Source organism: Schistocerca piceifrons, chromosome 1 (genome assembly GCF_021461385.2).
Source record: "Schistocerca piceifrons isolate TAMUIC-IGC-003096 chromosome 1, iqSchPice1.1, whole genome shotgun sequence".
NCBI classification, from domain to species: Eukaryota; Metazoa; Arthropoda; class Insecta; order Orthoptera; family Acrididae; genus Schistocerca; species Schistocerca piceifrons.
Window position 1 is genome coordinate 1,199,857,460 of NC_060138.1, and position 18,324 is coordinate 1,199,875,783.

Sequence of the window (18,324 nt, forward strand, 5' to 3'; positions counted from 1 at the left end):
CACAAAATTACGTAGAAACAATTTTACAAACACCTACATCAATAATTTGCAAGTCACCTGACGATGTGTGGCGAAGGGTACTTGGATTACCACAGTCAGTTCCTCCCTTCCCTCTTCCATTCGCGGAGCGGTGCGTGGAAATAATGGTTGTCGGTAAACCTCAGGTTAGCTCTAATTTCTTGAATTTTCTCGCTGTAGACCCTTCGTCAGACGGATTTAGGAGGAAGTAACATGCTCTTCTTTCTTCCCGGAACATACTCTCGGAATTTCAATAGTAAACTATTCCGTCATGTACAACGCCTCTCTTGTAGTGTCTGCCACTGGACATTGTTGAGCATCTCCGTAAGGCTCACGCGCAGACTAAACGACCCCCGTGTCGCAACGCACTGCTCTTCGTTGGATTTTCTTTACCTTTTCTCTTAGTTCTACCTGGTAAGGCTCCCAGAGTGATGTTTCGAAAAATACACTACTGGCCATTAAAACTGCTACACCAAGAAGAAATGCAGATGATAAACGGATATTCCTTGGACAAATATATTATTCTAGAAGTGATATGTCATTACATTTTCACGCAATTTGGGTGCGTAGATCCTGAGTAATCAGTACCCAGAACAACCACCTCTGGCCGTAATAACGGCCTTGATACGCCTGGACATTGAGTCAAACGGAGCTTGGATGGCGTGTACAGGTACAGCTGTCCATGCAGCTTCAACACGACAACACGATACCACAGTTCATCAAGAGTAGTGACTGGAGTATTGTGACGAGACAGTTGCTCGGCCACCATTGACCAGACGTTTTCAGTAGGTGAGAGATCTGGAGAACGTGCTGGCCAGGGCAGCAGTCGAACATTTCTGTATCCAGAAAGGCCCGTACAGGACCTGCAACATGCGGTCGTGCATTTTCCTGCTGAAATGTAGGGCTTAGCAGGGATCGAATGAAGGGTAGAGCTACGGGTCGTAACACATCTGAAATGTAACGTCCACTGTTCAAAGTGCCGTCAGTGCGAACAAGAGGTGACCGAGAAGTGTAACCAATGGCACCCCATACCATCACGCCGGGTGATACGCCAGTATGGCGATGACGAATACACGCTTCCAATGTGCGTTCACCGAGATGTCGCCAAACACGGATGCACCCATCATGATGTTGGAAACAGAAACTGGATTCATCCGAAAAAATGACGTTTTGCCATTCGTGCACCCAGGTTCGTCGTTGAGTACACCATCGCAGGCGCTCCTGTCTGTGATGCAGCGTCAAGGGTAACCGCAGCCATGCATGGTCTCCGAGCTGATAGTCCATGCTGCTGCAAACGTCGTCGAACTGTTCGTGCAGATGGTTGTTGACTTGCAAACGTCCCCATGTGTTGACTCAGGGATCGAGATGTGGCTGCACGAACCGTTACAGCCATGTGGATAAAAGACCTGTCATCTCGACTGCTGGTGATACGAGGCTGTTGGGATCCAGTACGGCGTACCGTATTACCCTCCTGAACCCACCGATTCCATATTCTGCAAACAGTCATTGGATCTCGACCAACGCGAGCAGCAATGTCGCGATACGATAAACCGCAATCGCGAGGGGCTATAATCCGACCTTTATCAAAGTCCGAAACGTGATGGTACGCATTTCTCCTGCTTACACGAGGCATCACAACAACGTTTCACCAGGCAACGCCGGTCAACTGCTGTTTGTGTATGAGAAATCGGTTGGAAACCTTCCTCATGTCAGCACGTTGTAGGTGTCGCCACCGGCGCCAACCTTGTGTGAATGCTCTGAAAAGCTAATCATTTGCCTATCACAACATCTTCTTCCTGTCGGTTAAATTTCGCGTCTGCAACACGTGATCTTCTTGGTGTAGCAATTTTAATGGCCAGTAGTGTATTTTCACTAGGAACAAACTGTCTAGGTTACAAAGATAGCGTACGTTTTATTGATAGTTTCACCTTCTGACCACCGTATATTTACAGTTTTTTTTGTTTCTTTTGTCACACCATACAAAGAAAATATTTCAGTTCAAGCTGTTGTGACCGAGCGAGGTGGCGCAGTGGTTAGCACACTGGACTCGCATTCGGGAGGACGACGGTTCAAACCCGCGTCCTACCATCGTGAATTAGGTTTCCCGTGATTTTCCTAAATCGGTCCAGGCAAACACCGGGATGATTCCTTCGTAAGGACACGGCCGACTTTCTTCCCCATCATTCACTAACCCGATGGGACCGATAACTTGGCTTTTCGGTCCCCCCCGCCCCCCTCCCAAATCAATCAACCATGCTATTGTGGGTAAGGCAGTACCACATGAGTACTTTTATATTGCTCCTAAAGTCAGTCACTTTCTATTCTAATGTTATTAGAAAGCACTTTGCTAAAATATGTTACACATTTTATGCTAATAAAACCATACAAATCTTACTTTGCACTACTACTAAAGAACGGCGCTTCAGACCTGCTACCGTCCATTCTCGTGACATACGCTCTGACTCACTCACACCCAGATTGCCGGCGCGTAGTTAACAACAAAGCTAAGAACGCGGTGATAATGTCCAGCTGCACTCACCAGCATAGGGGCGTAACACGAAACGTTAGAAGTGACGTCGGAACAACTGTACGCTCACAAGGTGTGTCTTTGCTTCATGATTCTGCAAGGCCGCAGCTACCAATGCAAAATGGTTCAAATGGCTCTGAGCACTATGGGACTTAACTTCTGAGGTCATCAGTCCCCTAGAACTTAGAACTACTTAAACCTAACTAACCTAAGGACATCACACACACCCATGCCCGAGGCAGGATTCGAACCTGCGACCGTAGCGGTCGTGTGGTTCCAGACTGTAGCGCCTAGAACCGGTCGGCCACCACGGCCGGCGCCGCCAATGCAATACAGGACAATCTTTTGTCCTTTCTGATCATCCATTGTACAGTATTTCCTGATTACCGTGTGTTTGGTGCCTTAAGGAATTCCCTGAAGTCCTCCGGAATCCGAGTTCAACGTCTTACCACTCATTCGTCGAACTGCGCTCCTGTATGATGCATAACGCACATTACGTCAGTGACCTTTCTGTTACGCTGTGAGACAACACTGTTTGCCATAATGTTTTGAGACGCCGCGTAGGTCAGTTTGTAAACGTAATTTTTTCCGAGTTCCCTGCCTAGCTATTAACGCCGTACTTAAAGCGAAGTAAAAGGGCCATTTGCAAGGATGTTGCAGGTAATGCGCCCGTCCAAAGACGCCATTTGGTCGGTAGAAATTCGTCTCGCTACGCAGCAGTGACTGCCCAAACCCACACCTCTGCATAATGTATGCACCATTGTTGGCACAGATTTACTTGGGCTCACTCGACAACTCGTCCACGATGTAAATAAGGCGCGTGGGTAAACACAAATTGCTTGTCGTTTACATCCGGCCGTTGAAAGAGCGATTTCGTCCCACGCGATTTCTCTACACGTTCGCACTGAAGCAATAATGTCAACAGACACGCTCGGTGTATGAAATTACCCTGTTTACGTGTGGCGCTTTCAGATGATAATATATGATTGATGTTCCCACCAATCTGTTTAGCTCGTGATACAATATTTCATACCTAATATTCTTAAAGGAACCGGAAAATTGCAAGACTTTCGTACGCACTTTACAGCAGTTCTTTGAAAGAAGCTAAAGCAATACACTTCTTTAAAATTGGTATTTCTAATGGAACAAACTACTGGGGAACATAGTGTCAGTGTACTTAAGTCTGTAATTTTAATAAATGTTGCATGGAGTACGTAAATAAAATTGTCACACCATCAGAAAGAATAGTACTTATAGAATGTTTCTCGATTTGCATGTTATTGTACCACATAAAATTTCAAGTAATTGGTAATGCTATTGCCGATAATAGAATAACTACACTTGAGGAGCACATAAAGACGCTTAGATTTGTAGGCAATGTATGAATGCATTCCGAGTGTGAACACAGCCTTAGAGCTGGTATGGAAGGCATGAACATAATCTGATTTAAGGTGTGCCGCAGGGAAGTGTCGTAGGGCCGTTGCTATTCACAATATGTATAAATGACCTTGTGGATAACATCGGAAGTTCACTGAGGCTTTTTGCGGATGATGTAGTATATCGAGAGGTTGTAACAATGGAAAATTGTACTGAAATGCAGGAGGATCTACAACGAATTGATGCATGGTGCAGAGAATGGCAATTGAATCTCAATGTAGACAAGTGTAATGTGCTGCGAATACATAGAAAGAAAGATCCCTTATCATTTAGCTACAATATAGCAGGTCAGCAACTGGAAGCAGTTAATTCCATAAATTATCTGGTAGTAGGCATTAGGAGTGATTTAAAATGGAATGACCATATAAAATTAATCATCGGTAAAGCAGATGCCAGACTGAGATTCATTGGAAGAATCCTAAGGAAATGCAGTCCGAAAACAAAGGAAGTCGGTTACAGTACACTTGTTCGCCCACTGCTTGAATACTGCTCACCAGTGTGGGATCCGTACCATATACGGTTGATAGAAAAGATAGAGAAGATCCAACGGAGAGCAGCGCGCTTCGTTACAGGATCATTTAGTAATCGCGAAAGCATTACGGAGATGATAGATAAACTCCAATGGAAGACTCTGCAGGAGAGACGCTCAGTAGCTCGGTACGGGCTTTTGTTTGAAGTTTCGAGGACATACCTTCACCGAGGAGTCAAGCAGTATGTTGCTCCCTCCTACGTATATCTCACGAAGAGACCATGAGGATAAAATCAGATAGATTAGAGCCCACACAGAGGCACACCGACAATCTTTCTTTCCACGAACAATACGAGACTGGAACAGAAGGGAGAACCGATAGAGGTACTCAAGGTACCCTCCGCCACACACCGTCAGGTGGCTTGCTGAGTATGGATGTAGATGTAGATGTAGATCTTTTCCAGAATGGTTAACCCACACATTATATAAAAATGTGTGTGTGTGTGTGTGTGTGTGTGTTTGTGTGTGTGTTTGTGTGTCTGTTCCACGCCTCCCCCTGTACCACTGGACCGATCTCAACCAAACTTGGTACACACGTCCCTTACTGTCAGACAACAATCGCTGTGGGGGTAACAACCATCTACCTATCATAGTTCAGAAGATATGACGTCATGAACACGAAGAATCGTGGAAAACAGCCGCATCATGCATGACGTTTAAATTTATTTCTTCTTTGCTCCTAACTTTATTCTCAACATATTTCGCAGACAGTATCCACACATGCTGCTGTTCAAGGTACATGATGTCCTAAACACTGATATGCGTGAAAGAAATGTCCCGTCATGCATGAAGTTTTAATATATTTATTCTTTACTACTAAGGCACTCCTACACTCGATCAACTTCAGGAAGTCCCAGACGCTTGGCAGCGCTTTTGACAGCTTTCAGCTGCGAAGTGGAAACGGCTGTGATAAAAAAATTGGCAAAATGAGTACCCGGGCATTGCCGGGTTTGTCCGCTAATATGAAAATAAATAAGAACAACACTGAAAGCTCGGTACGGATGAAATTGTAAACAGCTGCTAACGTAGATGCAGACGCAGAGGATCTGAAGTAAGCCACCCGCTTTACGTATCTGAGCAGCATAATGATCGAGAATGGTAGGTCCTACCAGGAGATTAAAGCAGAACTGACGAAACTGAAGTAGCGTTAATTAAGAAGAAGAAACTACTAATATGGAACACTTTTAAATTGAGCAACTAGAGACAGTACGTATGAGGTATTGTATGGAACGTTGCACCATACAGCTCAGAGCCCAGGGTAGTAGCACACACACAACAAGAGAGGCTGTATATCTTTGAGGAATGATGTTGGAGAAGAGTCTAAAAGATGTTATGGGCAGACAGAATGACTGATTCAGAAGTCGTTCTTTCGTTCATACATATGGAGAATGTATAAAATTCAGTTGTGTGTCATTAAAAATTATAACTTTTCCTTCAGCTGTTTCTTATAACAATGTTAAGTGGCTTTGATTTAGAAGTTAATACGTGGTATCATAAAGCATGGAGTCCTGCATTCACAGAAATACAGGTGTACATAGTCACGCACTTCAATCGCCTTTTCGTTCCAGTTAATGACCTGTGTCGAAGCACATTAACTGACATAATCTTACTACGCATGAGACGACCCCACCCATCTTTCATGAGCAGTTGAGACTGCGGCATTAGACAACCTTGCCTATAACAGTCGCTCGGTCAGCATACATGCCGTCATCCTTTACAACACGGTTATCTTGTACGTATAGCTCACAATGGGATCGTGAGGATGAGATTATAATAATTACTGCACACACAGAGGCATTCAAACAATCATTCTTACCGCGCTCCATACGTGAATGGAATAGGAAGAAATCCTAGTAACTGGTACAATGAGACGTACCCCTTACCATGCACCTCACGGTTTCCAGAGTATAGACGTAGATGTAGTGGGTGCTTGCAACGACGTACAACACTACTGCAGATCCTCCCAATAATATTATTATTATTTTCATTATTATTTTATTAATACGACGGCATAGCTGTTTCCTCTGTTACAAGCATGACATATCATAATTAACTACACTTGAGTTGCTTCAATATTGTTCTTGGCAAGTGGGTTCAAAATTACAATGGCGATTCAAAATTTCGACAGATGCGAAGGAGACTGATAAGTGACGACGATAAAACTTGAATCACTGGCCACATAGGCTTGATACTGTTATCGATGGGACGCCATCACACACTCCCACATCCAAAAACGAAAATACAGTGTCTTCTGTGAGATAGTACAAAGACGTGTCAGGTTATGAAAACCAACAGCAACGAATTCTGTGGCGTGCAATTGTTTTAAGGATAAGTAAAACTGTAGTCAACCAGAAAGATGGTTCAAACACCGTAATGCTTTACTAGACATTGTCCTTTGAAGTGCCTTCCTCTGACCCATGAACCGACTTATCTAGGCAGTTACAGGGGGACCTACTAACAAAAACTGCCAGAGACGAGAGCAGGACTGATCGAGGATCGAACCCCACGCCTGCAAATCTGAAGTTGAGCGCTGAGACCTGATAGTGGTTGTCCGCACACTAAGTGTTGCACACACGAGCTGCCACAGTCTCTCACCTGAGAAGTTCTCGTGTGTCCACTGTACAATCTAAACCTTACGCAAGGAAACTGGCAGTCGCCTTGTTAATAATTAGTCACAAGGTCGCCTGCAACATTAATACGTTTTCCTCGCGTATCACTGGCAGTAATTTGTGAAGGACGGGCGTGGCGGCCCAGTGCGCTCGTAAACACGTTGCTGTCTTTTGGGAGAAACGTCAGCAGCAGTCCTTGTCCGCGGGTCGGACTTTCCTTACATGCAGAAAAGGACTCCTAAAAAGGCCATCGTCTGCCTCTACACAGTTACTCGTCCAATGTAAGTAAATAATGTGCCAACAGTCTGCTCTGCGTAAGTGTAAGGCCTGCCACCATTTCCTTTACTGTATTCTGTTCGAGCTTTAGGGCTCTGGATTGGAGACCAGAAGTAGTACAACTCAGGGACATCACGACTCAATATACAGTATGTAATTAAAAGTATCAAGACACCCCCAAAAACATACGTTTTTCATATTAGGTGCATTGTGCTGCCACCTACTGCCAGGTACTCCATATCAGCGACATCAGTAGTCATTAAACATCGTAAGAGAGCAGAATGGAGCGCCCCGCGGAAATCAGACTACGAACGTGGTCAGGTGGTGTCACTTGTGTCATACGTCTGTACGCGAGATTTCCACACTCCTAAACAACGCTAGGTCCACTGTTTCCGATGTGATAGTGGAATGGAAACGTGAAGGGACACGTACACCACAAAAGTGCACTGGCCGACCTCGTCTGTTGACTGACAGAGACTGCTGACAGTTGAAGAGGGTCGTAATGTCTAATCGGCAGACAACTATCCAGATCATCACACAGGAATTCCAAACTGCAAATACTCCGACGCCGGTAAATCCCAAACGACAACTCGTTTGGTGCAAGAAGCGTTAACATTGGACGATTGAATAGTGGAAAAACGTTTTGTGGAGTGACGAATCATCGTACACAATGTGCGCGATACGATGGCAGGGTGTGGGTATGGCGAATGTCCGGTGAATGTCATCTGCCAGCGTGTATAAAGCCAACAGCAAAATTGGGAGGCGGTGGTGTTATGGTGTGGTCGTGTTTTTCATGGAGGGGACTTGTACCCCTTGTTGTTTTGCGTGACACTATCACAGCACAGGCCTACATTCATGTTTTAAGCACCTTCTTGCTTCCCAATGTTGAAGAGCATTTCGGTGACGGCGATTGCATCTTTCAACACGATCGAACACCTGTTCATAATGCACGGTCTGTGGCGGAGTGGTTACACGACAATAACATCCCTGTAATTGACTGGCCTGCACAGATCCTGACCTGAATCCTATAGGATACCTTTGGGATGTTTTGGAACACCGGCGTCGTGGCAGGCCTCACCGACTGACATCGGTATCTCTCCTCAGTGCAGCAGTCCGTGAAGAATGGGCTGCCATTCCCCAAGAAACCTTCCAGCACCTGATTGAACGTATGCCTGCGAGAATCGAAGCTGTCATCTAGGCTAAGGGTGGGCCAACATCATACTGAACTCCAGCATTACCAATGGAGGGGGCCATGGATTGTAAGTCATTTTCAGCTAAGTGTCCGGATACTTTTGATCATATAGTGTATACAGGGTTCTTCAGGCCTGAAGTATAGGCTCCCTTTCTCAGTAACGGTGCGTCCGGAGTGTTTCGAGTAAAATCCGTTTTAGGCAAATCGTCAAGAATGAACAGAACGCTGAACGTTACATTTCCTGGAAGCTGTTCGAAAGTGGAGAAAACGTAGTCCGGAATATCAAATGGGATCATGGGAAAAGAGCTCTCCAAACTTAACATTTTTGTTTTAAAAGATATTTTCGTATTTTCCGTTGTTTCGATGATATCATTAGAGAAACCTCATCCTAGTGACGCACCACAGCACAACGCACCGCTCAACCGAAGCGAATGGAAACAGTTGACGCCCGATTGTTTGACTTGTATTTCCTCACTGCTAGTCCCATTACTCACTTGTAACTATAGCTTTGCCCAGTGAGCTGTCAGATACGAAAAGTCTTGGCAGAATAAAACTGTGTGCTGGACTGAGACTCGAAAAAACTGTTGGTTTAAGAATAACGTTATTGGAAAACTGTTCTCGGAAATAATGTCTTAGCAGTGCGATCTGCTGTGATAAGTTTCATTACCGGGAAGAATCTATTCTAATCTTTTTATCAAAGATAAATATTGATTTACGTGTGCGATACTCTTCTTACGATAGTGTTCGTGGGTCAAAATCCTCGTTTCTCTCCTTGTCCGTACCGTCAATGGACTGGTAGGATATGAAACCGGTAAACTTTCGTGAATCCAGCCAATGAGGTCAAGACAACTGTGAATAAAAAAAAGTATTTTCCCATGTAGATATCGTGCTCCAATTTAAAAATTAGTAGAAACTAAAACATTTTGGGGTAACTCATCCCATTCTAAAATGATATTTTTGGCTCAGAAACGGGTTGTTCGGGCAAAAAGTGGTGGAAACTCGAGAACCTCCTGTCGATCCCCGTTCACTAGTCTAGGTATTTTGACACTGGCCTCTCAGTACATATATTCTTTACTGTCGTTTCTTGTTAACAATATCAGATTATCCCCAATAATAAGCAGCTATTACTCAGTTAATACATGGCAGAAATCCAACCTGCATTTGGATCTGTCTTCCTGAACTCTTGTGCAGAAAGGTGTGCAGTATACTGCTGCATCCATTTTCGATAAGCTACCACAAGAATTCAAAAATCTTAGTAATAATCCACGCGCTTTGAAATCGAAACTGAAGAGTTTACTCATGGGTCACTCCTTCTATTCTGTCGAGTTCCTGGAAAAATTAAGCTGATTCTTATGTTATATTGTTGATTGCGTTTATTTAACTTAGAGCTTGACTTTTTTTGGGTTCATAAAGATTTTAGTTCCGTCTGTTATTGCTTTTATGTTATAATTTCATGTACTGACACGTTCCATGACGTGGGAGATTTGCTCCTCAATTTGATCCTACGGAACTTGACGTGTAAATAAATAAATCGCAAACGTCTTTATTTAACGTAAATATCGCTTTCGGTAATTACTGTCATAATTAGACTCATCTGCCTCCTTAAACTTAGCAAAAACTCATGAGAGCTCATCACAGTATTATCAGGCTTTAATATTTCCTAGCGATGGTAATCATGGCTAAATGTTTCAATTGCTTCGATTATTAACTGTAAGGAGACGGACGAATCCGATGATGGTCATACTGATCGAAACGAATAATTAAATAAAGACAGTTGCGATCAAAGAATATTTCAGTTTCTACACTACTGGCCATTAAAATTGTTACATCACAAAGATGACATGCTACAGACGCGAAATTTAACCGACAGGAAGAAGATGCTGTGATATGCAAATGATTAGCTTTTCAGAGAATTCTCACAAGGTTGGCGCCGATGGCGACACCTACAACGTGCTGACATGAGGAAAGTATCCAACCGATTTCTCATACACAAACAGCAGTTGACCGGCGTTGCCTGGTGAAACGTTGTGATGCCTCGGGTAAGCAGGAGAAATGCGTACCATCACGTTTCCGACTTTGATAAAGGTCGGATTGTAGCCTATCGCGAATGCGGTTTATCGTATCGCGACATTGCTGCTCGCGTTGGTCGAGATCCAATGACTGTTAGCAGAATATGGAATCGGTGGGTTCAGAAGGGTAATACGGAACGCCGTGCTGGATCCCAACAGCCTCGTATCACTAGCAGTCGGGATGACAGGCATCTTATCCGGATGGCTTTAACGGATCGTGCAGCCACGTCTCGATCCCTGAGTGAATAGATGGGGACGTTTGCAAGACAACAACCATCTGCACGAACAGTTCGACGACGTTTGCAGCAGCATGGACTATCAGCTCTGAGACCATGGCTGTGGTTACCCTTGACGCTGCATCACAGACAGGAGCGCCTGCGATGGTGTACTCAACGACGAACCTGGGTGCACGAATGGCAAAACGTCATTTTTTCGGATGAATCCAGTTTCTGTTTCCAACATCATGATGGTCGCATCCGTGTTTGGCGACATGTCGGTGAACGCACATTGGAAGCGTGTATTCGTCATCGTCATACTGGCGTATCACCCGGCGTGATGGTATGGGGTGCCATTGGTTACACGTCTCGATCGCCTCTTGTTCGCCTTGACGGCACTTTGAACAGTGGACGTTACATTTCAGATGTGTTACGACCCGTAGCTCTACCCTTCATTCGATCCCAGCGAAACCCTACATTTCAGCAGGAAAATGCACGACCGCATGTTGCAGGTCCTGTACGGACCTTTCTGGATACAGAAATGTTCGACTGCTGCCCTGGCCAGCACGTTCCCCAGATCTCTCATCTACTGAAAACGTCTGGTCAATGGTGGCCGAGCAACTGTCTCGTCACAATACGCCAGTCACTACTCTTGATGAACTGTGGTATCGCGTTGAAGCTGCATGGGCAGCTGTACCTGTACATGCCATCCGACCTCTGACTCAATGCCCAGGCGTACCAAGGCCGTTATTACGGCCAGAGGTGGTTGTTCTGGGTACTGATTTCTCAGGATCTATGCACCCAAATTGCGTGAAAATGTAATCATATGTCAGTTCTAGTATAATATATTTTTCCAATGAATACCCGTTTATCATCTGCATTTCTTCTTGGTGTAGCAATTTTAATGGCCAGTAGTGTACGTATTTGTAAACATTGGATAGTTGCAATCTTCAAGGTGATCGATCAGAGAGCTTCAATTTGCCAGCACCTGAATTCAGTTTGGCTCTAAAACGCTGCCTGCGCTCGCCTGCCAGTGAGGAAAGTCTGTGTGCCCCGCACAGGTACCACAACGGCGTGAACGGCAGCTCGCTGGGCCGCTTCAGCAAGTCGACGAGCCGGCTGGTGACGTCGGCGTCGTCGACGACGCCGCCGCCGTCGGCGACGGCGGACTACACGCGCAGCGCGCAGACGCTGCCGCGCAAGCTGTACGACGACCACGGCTCGGGCTCCGGGTCGGGCGCCGGCGGCCGCATCAAGCGCTCGCTGTACGCGCAGCAGAAGAGCGCCGCCGCCAACGGCAGCACCATCAACGTGTCCATCATCAACCACGTGACGCCGCCGGGCCCCGCCAAGCCGGCGCGCACCTACCGCTCCAGCCTGGCGCGCTCCCAGAGCTTCAACGTGCACGCGCTCTCCTCCGCGCCCGCGTCCGCCCCCGCCGCCCCCGCGCCACTAGGCGCCGCGCTCAACGGCGGCCTCTACAAGTCCAACCCGCAGCTGCACCGGCTCGACGAGTCTCCGCCGCCGCTCAAGAGCCCCGGCATCCTGGCCAGCATCTCTCGCAGCCAGCGCGACCTCAGCAGGGCCGCAGACCCGGAGCCGGAAGCCGACCGCCTGCACCGAGCCTCCAACTTCACAGACGCCAAGTTCTCCAGGTGTGCGAAGCGCGCTCTCGCCGCTACTCAAATTTTTTTTTTTGAGTCTCCAGTCTTCTGACTGGTTTGATCTGGTGCGCCAGGAGTTTCATCTCAAAGTAGCACTTGCAGCCTAAATCCTCGATTATTTGCTGCATCTTTTCCAGTCAGTGTTTTCAAATGGTTCAAATGGCTCTGAGCACTATGGGACTTCACATCTGTGGTCCTCAGTCCCCTAGAACTTAGAACTACTTAAACCTAACTAACCTAAGAACACCACACACCTCCATGCCCGAGGTAGGATTCGAACCTGCGACCGTAGCGGTCGTGCGGTTCCAAACTCAGTGTCTTCCTCTACAGTTATCCTCCTCCACAGTTTCCTCTAGTACAGTAGTTCCCAACCTGGGGGTAATTACTTCTGAGGGGCAAAATGAAATTTTCTGAGCGGTAAAAGCTAATCAACTCGATTCTGTTTGTCACGAAACTAAGTTATTTTCAAAATATCATTACTATTATCACAACTTTGTAAGACTCTCATTGGTGTTGTTGTGGTCTTCAGTCCCGAGACTGGTTTGATGCAGCTCTCCATGCTACTCTATCCTGTACAAACCTCTTCATCTTTGATAACTACTGCAACCTACATCCTTCTGAATCTGCTTAGTGTATTCATCATCTCTTGGTCTCGCTCTACGATTTTTACCCTCCACGCTGCCCTCCAATACTAAATTGGTGATACCTTGATGCCTCAGAACATGTCCTACCAACAGATACCTTCTTCTAGTCAAGTTGTGCCACAAACTCCACTTCTCCCCAATTCTATTCAATTCCTTCTCATTAGTTATGTGATCTGCCCATCAAATCTTCAGCATTCTTCTGTTGCACCACATTTCGAAAGCTTCTACCCTCTTCTTGTCCAAACTACTTATCGTCCATGTTTCACTTCCATACATGGCTACACTCCATACAAATACTTTCAGAAATGACTTCCTGACACTTAAATCTAGACTCGATGTAAACAAATTTCTCTTCTTCAGAAACGCTTTCCTTGCCATTGCCAGTCTACATATTATATCCTCCCTACTTCGACCATCATCAGTTATTTTTCTCCCTAAATAGCAAAACTCATGTACTACTTTAAGTGTCTCATTTCCTAATCTAATTCCCTCAGCATCACCCGCCTTAATTCCACTACATTCCATTATCCTCGTTTTGCTTTTTTTGATGTTCATTTTATATCCTCCTTTCAAGACACTATCCATTCCGTTCAACTGCTCTTCCAAGTCCTTTGCTGTCTCTGACAGAATTACAATGTCATCGGCGAACCTCAAAGTTTTTATTTCTTCTCCATGGATTTTAATTCCTACTCCGAATTTTTCGTTTGTTTCCTTTACTGGCTGCTCAATATACAGATTGAATAGCATCGGGGAGAGGCTACAACCCTGTCTCACTCCCTTCCCAACCACTGCTTCCCTTTCATACCCCTCGACTCTTATAACTGCCATCTGATTTCTGTACGAATTGTAAATAGCCTTTCTTTCCCTGTATTTGACCTCTGCCACCTTCAGAATGTAGACTGGCAATGGCAAGGAAAGCGTTTCTCAAGAAGAGAAATTTGTTAACATCGAGTATAGATTTAAGTGTCAGGAAGTCGTTTCTGAAAGTATTTGTATGGAGTGCAGCCATGTATGGAAGTGAAACACGGACGATAACTAGTTTGGACAAGAAGAGAATAGAAGCTTTCGAAATGTGGTGCTACAGAAGAATGCTGAAGATAAGGTGGGTAGATCACGTAACTAATGGGGAGGTATTGAATAGGATTGGGGAGAACAACCTTCAGAATTTGAAAGAGAGTATTCCAATCAACATTGTCAAAAGCTTTCTCTAAGTCTACAAATGCTAGAAACGTAGGTTTGCCTTTCCTTAATCTATTTTCTAAGATAAGTCGTAAGGTCAGTATTGCCTCACGTGTTCCAACACTTCTACGGAATCCAAACTGAACTTCGTCGAGGTCCGCTTCTACCAGTTTTTCCATTCGTCTGTAAGGAATTCGTGTTAGGATTTTGCAGCCGTGATTTACTAAACTGATAGTTCGGTCATTTTCACATCTGTCAACATCTGCTTTCTTTGGTATTGGAATTATTATATTCTTCTTGAAGTCTGAGGGTATTTCGCTTGTCTCATACATCTTGCTCACCAAATGGTAGAGTTTTGTCAGGACTGTCTCTCCCAAGGCCGTCAGTAGTTCTAATGGAATGTTGTCTACTCCCGGGGCCTTGTTTCGACTCAGGTCTTTCAGTGCTCTGTCAAAGTCTTCACGCAGTATCTTATCTCCCATTTCATCTTCATCTACATCCTCTTCCATTTCCATAATATTGTCGTGAAGTACATCACCCTTGTATAGACCCTCTATATAATCCTTCCACCTTTCTGCTTTTCCTTCTTTGCTTAGAACTGGGTTTCCATCTGCGCTCTTGGTATTCATACGAGCGGCTCTCTTTTCTCCAAAGGTCTCTTTAATTTTCCTGTAGGCAGTATCTATCTCACCCCTAGTGAGATAAGCCTCTACATCCTCACATTTGTCCTCTAGCCATCCCTGCTTAGCAGTTTTGCACTTCCTGTCGAACTCATTTTTGAGACGTTTGTATTCCTTTTTGCCTGCTTCATTTACTGCATTTTTATATATTTTCTGCTTTCGTCAATTAAATTCAATATTTCTTCTGTTACCCAAGGATTTCTACTAGCCCTCGTCTTTTTACCTACTTGATCCTCTGCTGCCTTCACTACTTCATCTCTCAGAGCTACCCATTCTTCTTCTACTGTATTTCTTTCCCCCCCCCCCCCCCCCCCATTCCTGTCAATTGTTCCCTTATGCTCTCCCTGAAACTCTGTACAATCTCTGGTTTAGTCAGTTTTTCTAGGTCCCATATCCTTAAATTCCCATCTTTTTGCAGTTTCTTCAGTTTTAATCTACAGGTCATAACCAATAGATTGTGGTCAGAGTCCACATCTGCCCCTGGAAATGTCTTACAATTTAAAACCTGGTTCATAAATCTGTCTTACCATTATATAATCTGATACCTTCTAAAATCTCCAGGATTCTTCCATGAATACAACCTTCTTTTATGATTCTTGAACCAAGTGTTAGCTATGATTAAGTTATGCTCTGTGCAAAATTCTACCAGACGGCTTCCTCTTTCATTTCTTACCCCCAATCCATGTTCACTTACTTCTCTCCCTTTTCCTACTCTCGAGTTTCAGTCATCCATGACTATTAAATTTTCGTCTCCCTTCACTACCTGAATAATTTCTTTTATTATAATAGGTATTTAAATCATGTAGGAAGAATAGATTAAACGTAAAATTTCAAACCCAAGCCAATACCTGTGAACCAAGAAATGTTACATCAAAGCCTTCTGTAAATTTTCTTGACAAATAAAGCGCATAAGCAGAGCTTATCCCATGCGCGCTTCCCTATCGCTTCATCTGTCTGTGGAAGGGAGCTGTCGATGTCGCGGTTACTGTAGACACTAGACACCTCCTCGTGAGATGTACTAACGAGCAGACACTTTTGTTTGCACGGTCGTCGACTGCTCCATTTCGCCTGTGTACCGGCACTGTGCACGAAGCTGAGCGCAGGCTGCGCCGTGTTGCAGGAGCACGAGCAACCTGGTGAGCAACGGCGGGCTGAGCCCCCGCGAGAGCAAGCGGCGCGTCTTCCTGCAGGAGCTGCGCGAGCGCGCGCCCGAGCTGTACCGCACGCTGCACGCCAGCGACGACGTCGCCAGCGACGTGAGTGCCGAGCCGGCGCCGCCCTCGCGGCCCGCGCGCGCCGCCCACCGCCCCTACCGCAACGCCGCCGCCCCCCGCGCCGCCGCCGCCGCCGCCAACCTCGACTACAGCAGCTCCTTCCGCTCCTCCAGCACCGCCGACTCACCGTCCTACCGGTCCACAGGTAAGCGCCCGCCAACTCCCCCGCGCTTATGACATCACTGTTGTTGTTGTTCTGGTCTTCAGTCCGAAGACCTATTCGTCCACGAGACTCAGAGGGCCATAGACACGGGTTCCCAGGTAGATGCCGTCTTTCTTGACTTCCGCAAGGCGTTCGATACAGTTCCCCACAGTCGTTTAATGAACAAAGTAAGAGCATATGGACTATCAGACCAATTTTGTTCCTAGATAACAGAACGCATCAGCCGGCCGGAGTGGCCGTGCGGTTCTAGCCGCTACATTCTGGAACCGAGCGACCGCTATGGTCGCAGGTTCGAATCCTGCCTCGGGCATGGATGTGTGTGATGTCCTTAGGTTAGTTAGGTGTAATTAGTTCTAAATTCTAGGCGACTGATGACCTCAGAAGTTAAGTCGCACAATATACATAAATGACCTTGTGGATGACATCGGAAGTTCACTGAGGCTTTTTGCGGATGATGCTGTGGTATATCGCGAGGTTGTAACAATGGAAAATTGTACTGAAATGCAGCGAATTGACGCTTGGTGCTGGGAATGGCAATTGAATCTCAATGTAGACAAGTGTAATGTGCTGCGAATACACAGAAAGAAAGATCCTTTATCATTTAGCTACAATATAGCACGTCAGCAACTGGAAGCAGTTAATTCTATAAATTATCTGGGAGTATGCATTAGGAGTAATTTCAAATGGAATGATCATATAAAGCTGATCGTCGGTAAAGCAGATGCCAGACTGAGATTCATTGGAAGAATCCTAAGGAAATGCAATCCGAAACAAAAGGAAGTAGGTTATAGTACCCTTCTTCTCCCACTGCTTGAATACTGCTCAGCAGTGTGGGATCCGTACCAGATAGGATTGATAGAAGAGATAGAGAAGATCCAAAGGAGAGCAGCGCGCTTAGTTACTGGATCATTTAGTACTCGCGAAAGCGTTACGGAGATGATAGATAAACTCCAGTGGAAGACTCTGAAGGAGAGACGCTCAGTATCTCGGTACGGGTTTTTGTCGAAGTTTCGAGAACATACCTTCACCGAGGAGTCAAGCAGTATATTGTTCCCTCCTACGTATATCTCGCGAAGAGACCATGAGGATAAAATCAGAGAGATTAGAGCCCACACAGAGGCATACCGACAATCCTTCTTTCCACGAACAACACGAGACTGGAATAGAAGGGAGAACCGATAGAGGTACTCAAGGTCCCTCCGCCACACACCGTCAGGTGGCTTGCGGAGTATGGATGTAGATGTAGATGCAGCTCTCCATGCTACTGCACCCTTTGCAAGCCTCATCACCTCCGAATAAGTACAGGAGGGTACATCCTTCTGCATCTGATTACTGTATTCATCTTTTGGCCCTCCTCTCCGATTTTTATCCCCCACACTTCCCTCCAGTGCCAAATTGGTAACCCTTGACATCTCATAACGTGTCCTATCAACCGATCCCTTCTTGTACTTAGGTTCTGCGCCACAAACTTCTGTTCTCCCCAGTTTTATTCAATACCTCCTCATTAGTCACGTGATCTACCCTTCCAATCATCAGCATTTTTTGTAGCACCACATTTCAAAAACTTCTGTCCTCTTCTTATCTAAACCGTTATTATCCATTTCTCATTTCCATACTTAGCTACACCGAGCGAGATGGCACAGTGGTTAGCACAATGGGCTCGCATTCGGGAGGACGACACTTCAAAGCCCCGTCCGGCCATTCTAAGTTTTCCGTGATTTCTCTACATCGCTCCAGCCAAATGCCGGGAAAGGGCACGGCCGACTTCCTTCCCTAATCCGATGGGAAAGATGACCTCACTATTTGGTCTCCGCCTCCAGATCAACCAATCAACCAACAGGCTACACT

The 18,324-nt window shown here is 45.6% G+C and overlaps 1 protein-coding gene across 1 annotated transcript in view; it reads left to right on the forward strand.

The window, feature by feature from the left end:
* LOC124779271 (serine/arginine repetitive matrix protein 2) overlaps nucleotides 1-18,324 on the forward strand; it is an 874,478-nt gene that overhangs the window by 850,224 nt on the left and 5,930 nt on the right. Inside the window, exons 12-13 of the mRNA XM_047253700.1 lie at nucleotides 11,934-12,527; nucleotides 16,160-16,458. Of these exons, the coding sequence (XP_047109656.1) occupies nucleotides 11,934-12,527; nucleotides 16,160-16,458 (893 nt within the window). The remainder of the gene's footprint in view (nucleotides 1-11,933; nucleotides 12,528-16,159; nucleotides 16,459-18,324) is intronic.